General features: G+C 42.6%; 2 protein-coding genes across 2 annotated transcripts; one reads left to right on the forward strand and one right to left on the reverse strand. All coding sequences in view use genetic code 11, as the record gives it.

Annotated features, from left to right (window-relative positions):
• Positions 1-919: 919 nt before the first annotated feature.
• Positions 920-4,715, forward strand: EGR_10374 (hypothetical protein; the record flags this gene model as incomplete). Its single annotated transcript, XM_024499623.1, has 3 exons — positions 920-1,009; positions 4,467-4,616; positions 4,656-4,715. The coding sequence occupies 3 exons, from the start codon at positions 920-922 to the stop codon at positions 4,713-4,715; spliced, it is 300 nt and encodes a 99-aa protein (XP_024345971.1).
• Positions 4,716-6,200: 1,485 nt separating this feature from the next.
• On the reverse strand, positions 6,201-9,819 carry EGR_10375 (hypothetical protein; the record flags this gene model as incomplete). Its single annotated transcript, XM_024499624.1, has 3 exons — positions 6,201-6,239; positions 9,150-9,248; positions 9,721-9,819. 3 exons carry the CDS (start codon positions 9,817-9,819, stop codon positions 6,201-6,203), a joined length of 237 nt encoding a protein of 78 aa, XP_024345972.1.
• Between the last annotated feature and the right edge of the window lie 763 nt (positions 9,820-10,582).

The following is a 10,582-nucleotide window of genomic DNA, read 5'->3' on the forward strand; positions in this document are numbered from 1 at the left end:
GGAGGTTAATGTTTGATAGGAGCTTTAAAATGGGCCGGAATCGAAGTAGGCAGGGAGGTAAAAAGGTTTGAGGAATTTGAAATTCGGAACGAAAGCTCATATGTTGATAATCGGGCTTGCAAGTGTTGAGAACTGACTGACTAGAAGGAGCCGGGGTAGATACGTGGAGGGTTTGGTTCCGGAGTGGAGTCCAGACATTTAGAGTGGCTGAGTCAGATTGGAAGTAGGTTTCTGCAGCGATGCGAACTAGGTAACCAGAACGAAATTGGGTAGGTATGTGGAGAGTCAGGTTGGGTCGGGAATGAATGTTTTAGAGAAATATTTGGGTGGAGAATCAGGTTCTGCAGCGGCGGTGACCAGATACTTGGTAAGGAACTTTTGTGGATAGTTGAATAAGTATGGCCGGGAGTGATGGCGACTGGAAAGCCGGCTGTACCCAAGGTAGACAGGTGGTGAATTAAGTTCTGGAGTGGTGGGAAGTACAAAGTGGTAGGAGAAACCGGAGCAGATTTGAGAATTAGGATCTGAAATGATAAAAATGTAGAAGCTAAGTCACTGACGTGAGTGGGGGAGAGTTAGGTGCTTGAGTGGTAAGAACGAGAAAATTAGGCGGGATTGAGTCGGATAGGTGGGGAGCTGCGGTTGTGGTAGGGCAGGATAGAATGAAGCCTACTATCGCTGCCAGCAATATTGAAGTGGGGTCTTTATTCACAGCGAGAAACGTGGTAATGGTCTACTGTGCCCCACCGCTTCGATTTGTCTGAAGGTGTCAAGAATGTGTGCAATACACTAGAAGTTGATTTTAAGGGCCTCTTCTATTGCGAATTCCCCGCTTTGTGTTGGGATGGGCAGTCCACACTGCACGATATCTTCGCTAGAAGTCATGTGCTTTTCGAGAGTACCATGCAGATAAGCATGAATGCATGGGAAGACGCTGCCCTTTTTACTTTACTTGGCGACCTCCAACCCCAATGTTATCGTAGCTGAGTTCAGCTTGATCTCCCCTAGGGTAGGCACATTCTGTTCCCCAAAGCAGTCCTCTCTTCCTTGCTCGTTCGTAGCTTCCAGATCTGTGATGAAGAGGAATTGTATCCTCACGATACTGCTTCTCGACTCTTGTTAGTTATGCCCTAGAATCCAGGTCCTGTTTACTGAGTCATTTTTTTTAACTTCATTATCACTGGTGATTCGTCGAATATGCGAATTTAGATCGTCTTGAATTCATGTAGGTGGAAGTGTTGAGTCCAGTCTTGCAATAATTGAATCTTCGGCTTCGCAGCTGTTTCTGACCTTTTTTTCGCTAGCCTGATTCGAAACCTCGGCCTTTTTGTTACTGTTCTTTGGGTTTCCCTAACATGACTCCCACTGCGTAATTAGAGGATTGTTTCGGGTGGGCTTTGATTTTTCACAAGGGGTTGTTTTGTGTCGTCTTATGAATCTCGTCTTCATCATTTTCTACTTGAAGCCATTTCCCGCCCTCCTACGGCCCTTCATCAGGTCAGATATTCAAGGCGAAATTAGTTTTTATTGACTCTACAATGCCCGTTGAATTTGGAATTTTGCCTTCTAAAGCTTTGTTAAAACAGTTTTGAGGGCATGTTCTTGGGCGTGGCGTTCTGTTTGTGTTATCGAATTTTCCATCATCCAATGTGGTCTTCAACCGCAGGAAATTGACTCCACCTTGATGACTGCCTCAAAGTTGTGCTTAAACGCGTAAACCGTGCAAATGCACGGGTTTCTTTTTTAAGTGATTTTATCCTTCCAGTTGGGGTGAATACCTCTACCTTGGCTGAACTACTAATAAGCTAGTGCCCACTTCAGAAGCAGCGTGTAGTCTAAACCTCAAAACCGTGGTACTTAAGTAGGGCATTAAACTGTTATTAACTAGTGCTAAACTGTTTGTAAGATTTTCAGATTCAAAGCACTTATGGTTTTATGCAGTCCCCTTCCTCCGTAGCTCAATAATCCCTTTGTAATTGGAGAATGTGATCTGTATACGTTAAGAAGCAGTGAAATCCCTTGATAGGGATGGGTTTTACTACAACTTTGAGCAGTTGATGAGGCATCAGGACTTACTGGTAGCTTGTAGTGCAGTGGTTTTCTACACGTGCTCTTTCTTTTAAGTTGCCCAACGTTCAAATGCTTCATTTTTCTGTCAAATTGGGGCATTTACCGTTACAACTTCATTCCATACGTTGCTTGTCGGTGATACTAGTCAATCGCTGCAGGTGTTTTGTAGATCTTGCCACCAAGCCAACACCTTTTGTGGGCTAAATTATTGCCGTGATGTGTCGTGGCTCTGTGTGTAAATAGATCAGGTGACTTTTTTGAATTACTTGGCTATTACTTTCAAATGTGTTGGCGCATCTGCACCGAACGTGGCATCGTGCGTCAAGGAGCCAGGGGCCGCTGATGTCTACCTTACTGGTCAGAGAGTGGCTTCTGTGGAGGTAAACAGCGACCCTCTGTGCAGTGGGTGCGTGACATACGACATAGGTCAAATCAAGCGGAGCTACCTTGTTTGAGCCAACGCGCAATTCAATTTCTGGAGATTGCGACGTACTTGATGGCGATTTCGTTTCCCCATGTTGATATAATAAATACCACCAACAATATATTTGTCACGCTTATTCATTATTGTCTTGGCAATTAGTTGTAGCGCATTCTATCTTGTTCAAAGATGTTGAGCATGCAAATTCTCACGTGTATACATTCCGGTCCCCATTATTCCCTTGGATCTGTACCACCGATAAGGACTGCAATTTTTTCCAATGGCAAGGATGCAAAGATGAATGTGGTTGCCTAGTTCGCTGGGTAGTCATGGAAGCTTTTGCGATTTCTACAAGTTGGAACTGGTAGGATCCAAGTGTTCCTTGAGCGTGTGGCAACCCAACTGCCCCTTACTCTGCTCTGTGCTGCTCCCATGTTTTGAAGCTTTAGCATTAAGGAATGGCATTTAAGCAATTCGGTGGCTATGGTTGGGGCTTGTCCGCCTTGCAAACCGAGTTCGGCTGTCGCAATTTCTCCACCGCAGTGTTCCATAATCACACCTCGATGAATAGATCTGAGACAACGGTTGCCTTTGTACTTAATCAGTGGTAAATATCCCCCAGATAGTGCGAAGATAAAAATGTAAAGGCACACACGAGCAATTATGCAGTTATAATTCAGTTTTTAAAGCTCCAATACAAGGCGTACACATAAGAGAATCGCGTTGGCATCAAGAGGGCCTTTTGCATTGTGAATTAAAGTATGGCATAAAATGTGAGTTTTTAGATTAGCCTAATCAAAGCATGACTAAAGAAATTAAAAGCAAATACGTTTTTGAGAACCGATAGAAATTTTTAGTGGAACGGAAAGGTATTATTGATGCTGATAAACTGGCAACTTATTTATTAGAACATATTCATAAGGGCTTTGCATTGCTTGCAAAGTGTGAAACACCTATAAAGAGGTTTGCAATAATTTTATTTAAAAATTGTTAAAAGTGGGAATATTAATGCACCAATGTCCTAAAAACGTGTTAACGCCTGATGTCTCTCCCTCCTCCTATAATGGGGGCGGCATGTCCGCTGCCTCGGTTAAGGCACACAGAATTTTGTGGCGGGTTTTTTACCCCTCCCCTACACCCACAGCATGTGGTAGACCATAAAATCTGGCCCGTTAGGCTGTTGCAACTACCACAACCAATTTGTATAGGTAGTAATTTGTCAATTCGTTGGCTCCACACTTGTTCCATGTTGTGATATTTAACGCGCACATACGCCCTTTTCACCATTAGTAAAAGGCGCCCAGATCACACGCAAGTCAAGAATGAAATCGAACCAGCAATAGAAGGTGAGGTGAGTAAGGGGCGGTGTGAGGCTGTATGGCAGAGGCCATCTTTGTAGTGATGCCATGTGTTCGCTGGGTGTGACACCCCTGACTTACGCTCCTTCTACCATTGGGCAACTAATTAATGCTGATTGTTGAAACTCCAAAGGACATCACACAAAGCCAACTCTGTATTTATGCAGTCAATTTTATAGTTTATCACCACTGTTGTGCGAAGAAGAAGCAAAAGAATGGCGAAATCACAATTGCCTGTTGAAGGCCCAGTTTCTAATGATGGCGAATCCGTGGTGTCAGACAAGAAGAAAAGGAAAGGGCTTTGTCGGATGCCTCATCAACAGTTGGTTCATGATTACCACCATCATCGGTGTTACCATCGGTTTCGGTGTCGGATTCGCTATTCAAAAAATTGGTTTGAGTTAAACTGGCAAAACGTGGCTTTGTGAGTCCTGCCTTCCCCCACCTATTCTTCAAAACCATTGCTGATCCAAGTAATACTACTCTTTCCCATCTCATCCCATCAAATGCCATCCCGTTCCATCCCATCCAACCTCATCCTCTTCATAAATATCTTTGCTAATTTGCGTAAAATCTGTGGTGGATATTACTGATGTGTTTCCCGTTTCCTCTTTCAGCACTACCTGGGAACCATCTACATTCGGATACTGAAGTTGACCATTCTTCCTATGATGGGAAGGTCAGTGAGATTGCGCTCGGCTTCATTCTCGTCTTCAACCTTCTGGGTGCGCTTGTTGGAGCTGCTTACTCTTACATCATCAATCCAGGTAGGCCCGAACGAGTGTTATGTGGTTATTTTTGTGCAGGTATATTTCCCCCACAATGTCCGTCTTGACTTTTGGACAGTCAATAATGGCGAAGGCTAGCGAAATTGTGCTGTGCATAATAAGCAAGAGGATTAGCGATTGGCATTGTCAAAAATATAGCAGTAAAAGAAACGAAAAGAGAAGGCAAGTAAAGGGAGAAAAAGAAACCTACGGAGAAAAATAGTCAAGAATACAAATGAACATGTCACGTATTGAATGGCAAACACATCCCTATGCTTTACATTTAAACGAGTTGATTGCACTGTTGAATGAACATTCTTGCACAATATTTCATATTTTATGCCTTAAAACAGGAAAAGTGATAACTTGAACATTAGGAGCTGGATCAACTCCGCAGAGTAATCTCACTGGTTCGGGAAACCAAATTTCCTACATCTTCAAGAACCGTTTGTTGTAAGCTCCCACTCACCTTCAAACGCACTCATTTTCATTTTTTTTCACCTTTGTCAACTGTCGGATGGCTTGGGAGTGGTTTGTCTGATTTAGCGTTTGCTTTTAGGGACACCCTTCTCGATAACATTGACGGTGTGACGATCAAGCAGGCAGGCATTGACTTTAATCGACCACAAAACAATAGTAGGGGCGAAATCGTTTACCCCTCAATCACTCTGGCTGGAACAAACATGATTGGTAAGCAAGGAACCCCCATAATTTCGCTTAGATAAGAGAGCTATACTGGTCAACTCGAGGCAGACGACGTTGAATATACCCATTGGATTTTTGAACCCTGCCTCACTTGAGAGATACAACCGATAGTGGACTGTTCCGAGGATACGAATGAAAATTGCGACTCCAATGAAAGCCACAGCGACTCCGTTCGGATATCTTAGCAAACGCGAGCAACAGGCATGAAATTGCTATTCAACTTGATATGGCATGATTGGAACGCACTTGAATATGTCAAGAAATTCATGACAATCAGGGATTTCAAACTATTGATGCAGCGGTATGGGCTGGTACCACATTTAGCCTTACCTCTCCACATCCTAGTCCCTTCTCTCTCTGCTCTCATTTGTAAATTGCTGGTCCTTTGTGTAAGCCAAACGACTGAGTAACTTCCTTCCTTTTTTGAGTCCAAGACTGCCGCGCTAGTGGTACCTATGTCACTAGAAAATCATCTATTCAAACGAAGGTTTCACCCCTTTTGATTCAATTTGGATTTTTTAAGTTAGTTTTCCTGTATAAGGTATGCTTTTGCGATTAATCAAAGACTATACACAGAAGTTTACCATAAAGAAGGACAGAAAACAGCGTAGTTAATAATCACTTCTCATATTTGTATTTAAGGTAAGTTAAGATGGTAGTGGGGTCTATAACAACAATATGAGATTATACCCTTAAGCGAGTGCACAATCATCTAATGAATGTATGACCAATGTCATTTGTGCAGATTAAAGGTAAAATGAAGGTGAAGTGGCTTTGATTTCCGCCTTGTATGCTATTGAATCCTTTTAGTATAGTGAACCTCTAGGAAGTATGGCTGGAATGATAAGCAAACGACAAGCATCCAATGTGGGCCCAAATTTAGACGACAGGCAGCCCAGCCTTCACAAGGGCCACCGGCTACAAGGACGGACATCGAAGGTGTGTCTGGAAGATCAAATACCTTCATCTTTATGGCACACTGTGACCCACAGTGACCCCTCAACCCAAACTTTCGCCAGCATGGTAATGCAAACACCGAATTCCTTGAAACCGATGGAAATTACTAGCAACTACTATTCACTCATGATCGCTCTCACCAACTAAAAATGCCTCATTTTAGTTTTTCATGGTGCGGCGGATGCAAAAATAGTGAAATTTGTCGTCAAAATACAACTCTAGTAAGCGTCGTTTGAAAATGCTTTTCGTGAAGAACCAAGAGAGGCATCCGAAGAGTGAATATTGAGATCAAATCAAGTTCATATTCGTCGTTATTGAAAGCTTACCTTTCACCATCGCAGAAGAAAAATTAGTCCAGTTTGAAAAGGACCGGAAAGAAATCGAATATGAAAAGAATTCGTAGCATCTCGTAGATGTGAATCGTGCAGAGAGAGGTGAAAAGATTAAACTGCAACTGCTTCACTATGTCTTATAAACGAAAGTTCGTACAAATTGGCTGCATTGTGTACGAGAGACTACCAAGACAAATCGGGGTAGGGGAGGATAACAAATGATGCCAGTGAGCTGCAGTGACAGTAAAATTCTCCTCACTTTTCTCCATACGCTCTTAATGCCCCTCTTGCATCGAGTTCCTACTGTCCCAAATACGAATAAAATCCAACATAATACACAACACTTTACGGCTTACTGGATGGATCTTAATCCAAAATTGTTTGAGATACAGTATATTTTCTTGAACTGGGAGTAAGAGATGTTAAGGAAAACATAAAGCCTCATGAACCCACCGTCAGCTCCCTTGGTACCTCCTTCTGGAAATTAACCTTCCCGGAGGAATGCTAAGCCCACGCATTTATGCCCTTGTCATTCTTGATCCTTTTAAATGAACAAAAGAGGGAGAAACAGACAATATCCTCCATATTCCCGACGAGAGGTGTTTGCATCTGACAAGTGGCGTCAACATCACATTATGTCTGAGATTTGGCGGATGGTATAGGAATAGATCACCATTTGTTCTTTGTAGTATATAAGATATTCCTGTAAATCTGTACCATCTGTACCATCACTTTTCATCTTATTGTGCTGTTTGCCTTCAAAGACACTTTTTGAAACCAAGACTTCTTGTGAGTGACGATTGCTCCCCTCGTCAGCAGTGAAAAACTCGTCGCTTGTCCGACGTCTTCACAACACTGGGCTTCCATCTATAGCAAAGCCTGAGCTGTACGCAGCTCATGAGGTCAAATTCGTGACCAAAGTTATTGCAACCCCACTTTTTATAACTTAATATTTCAGGGAGAGTGGGAAAACACAAGGCTGGTTAAACTAGATTTAATTTTTTAAAATTGCACCAGGCCATTGTCTGCCACCCTTCGCTAAGGATCATGTTAGGAAAGGCAGAGGCATATGTAAGCTTTATTCGTGGCCCTGCCCTCCGCATATTTGTCTCACATCCACGTCAGCATCGACAGCAGCGCTTCGTGCGGAGGGTTGCATGGATCAATTGCACGATTGACGGAGTTATTACTACCTCAAGCATTAGTGATGTACGTTCTCGTCAAAAGTGGGCTTCCCAGTATTCCATCAGATCAATTCAATCAATTTGCCATGGACTGAGATCAAGACTAAGGAGACCATTTACGGTATTTCGCCATCAACGATTGAGATGTTTATCAGAAGGCACTAAGAGATCCATTTTCACTGTCTCAACCGAATGTGTTTGGGATGCACTCCTTTATTTCAGGAGTTGATGGTTGATTGCCGTTACAATTAAGAATGTTAGGTAGTGACCCTTAGAACACCTTCAGTTCAACACCTCGATTTCTCAACTTTCTTCTCAATATGTCTCTTCAGTGATAATGTTTGCCGACGTTCACTTTTTAAGATACTTTTTGCAATTCATGAGCCATAAGGCTGCATATTTTACAGATTTTTTGTTCTTTTAACTCATCCATTTTCCCTGTTGTCGAATTTGGGTCAACGTACTTGCACATCTGAGGATCTGAAATTATATTTCTTAGTGATAATAATACGCCTATTGCTTGTTTTAACTCTCAGTTTTAATAACAGACCACTTCGAGCTCCGCTACTTTCCCTTACTGGGCCGCATGGCAACCCAGCCCTTCTGTAGGTCGACAGTACACATTCTACCCAAGAATTACTACTTCTTCAGCCTTCAACTAGGTCTCGGGGAGCTGCACAGCAATAGCTCATTTCATTTTATCCGGTTCACACTTTTCATCAAGATTTAAATTTGCCTCAAGCTGCATTTTCTACCAGGTTTGCAGCCATCCATCTCTGCTTTGGATTGCAAATGCAGCCACCCCTCAATCGAATTTTCTTATTACGGCTTAAAAGGAGGCCTAAAGTGTAAGTAGGAAGTTGTCTCGTGAAGAAGGGGGAAAAATTTATCCCAGAGTATCAGACAATTCGCCTCCTGCCTAGTAATTTATCAAGCCAGCTTCTTTTCCAACTGATTTCGTGTTGCATCCTGAAGACAAAACTAGGTGGGGAATTTAATTTAAAGCAAATCTTGTTCATCTGACTTTTTACTGTTATAAATCAGCCAGACCTAGCTCTCCATTCAGCACAAGTGAACGAGAAGGAAGCAATGCTTATAGAGTCACTATTTCTAGACCAACTCAGGGAGGGTAGACTATATCTGGACAATGCGAAGTACCTCGGAGCTAGAAATGCCAGCGAGTGGTATTGATATCCACTTGGGAAAATAAATTTGTCGACAGATGTAACAAAGCTCGATGCACCTGATTAAATTCCGTCTAATCTAATGATTCCGACTTCATGAAACCTATGGGCGCGCCTCGGAGCGTAGAAATGTTTGGGACCCCTTAGAACGCTCTTTAGCTTTACGCGTACCTGGAGGGGACCTGTGAAGGCTGCAATTACGCATCTCAATAGCCAAATTAGGGCAAGAATTCCACCAACATTGAGAAGGGATCGACTCATCGGACCCTCCTGTCAATGCAAAGAGACTTTTGGCAGCCATTTGCATTTAGGTGGAGGAACAAGGGTAAATTTATTGCAAGAGAAGAAAAGAGGAAATTACATAATTTCATATTTCATTATTGCATTGCATTAAATGCAATGGAAGGAGTCAAAATTACCTCATTTTGGCTCAAAAAATGGTGTTCCTAAGCAGAACGCATTAGATCAACAAAATTTTAAGCCATATTATAGTACTGGTTAATTGTAACGGTTTCCTTAAACCTAGCCCAAGTCCTAAAGAGATGTGCGCCATTAGAAGTGGATTCGTATCCACGCATGACTTCAAGCAGAATACCACAATCTCCGACCATGGACAGGAACGGCCTCTCCGCGGAGGCACATTTAACTGAGTGACTGATGTACCCACAACCAACTCAGTGCTTGTACGGTTGCAATTGCACCAGAGAAGACTTCTTTTGTGCAAATGATGAGATAAACGTACTGTTTCACTAGGATGAACATGCGTAGTATCAAATGCTAGGGAGCACTGAGCAGTGGGACATTCTTCTGCCGAAATGACAGTTTGAGGCAGGACACTCATAGGATCGTTTCACCACTGGCGCTTAATATGGACTAGAAGGAGGATGATGAGGAGGAGCTGATTTAACCACTCTTATTTAAATGCACTTTCTGCCTCCTATGCACTGCAAGGCAAGGCTTTGAATCGCATCTCCCTTATATAGTGCGAATATCTACCTGGGAGCTGGGAGCACATGTGCACTAAGGTCAGAGCAAGGGCAACTTGTATAGGATCAGTAACTTTAGTGACTCGCATTTTGACAGTCAGCCGTTTTCGGCTACTTGTTTACCAAGCAGAGAGGTCAGTCATGTATCTCCAGACCTCAAGGATATGTGTAGTCATTCTTGATTATTTACTTCAGAGGAGAGATAAAATTTGAAGATTTGCACAGCTTACAGCTCTATCCCTCCTGCAATTTCAAAGCCTGAATGGGCAATGTCAAGCCGTAGGCTTGATAATGCGATAGGTGCAGGAGAAGGTGGCAGAAAAAAAGGGAGCAACAAATTTCGGAGAATTGAGGAAAAGACGAAAGTAGGATGGGAAGGTATTCAAATGTCGAATCATTATGAGACTGCTAGAAACAGGGTTTCTTCACTTTTACAACTAAAGACCTCCTCATTAAACTTACCCATTCATTTTAAAAGAGTTAATGAACATTTTAATACAAATAGACCGATGGATAAAAGGACAAGGGGAGGTGCGGATGGATACCAAGAAGGTAGCTTAAAAAGTGCAGGTATCTGTCACTTAATCTCCTAAAATTTTTCTTTAGCTCAACCAGAGC

The sequence above is a fragment of the Echinococcus granulosus genome (genome assembly GCF_000524195.1).
Source record: "Echinococcus granulosus chromosome Unknown EG_S00213, whole genome shotgun sequence".
NCBI classification, from domain to species: domain Eukaryota; kingdom Metazoa; phylum Platyhelminthes; class Cestoda; order Cyclophyllidea; family Taeniidae; genus Echinococcus; species Echinococcus granulosus.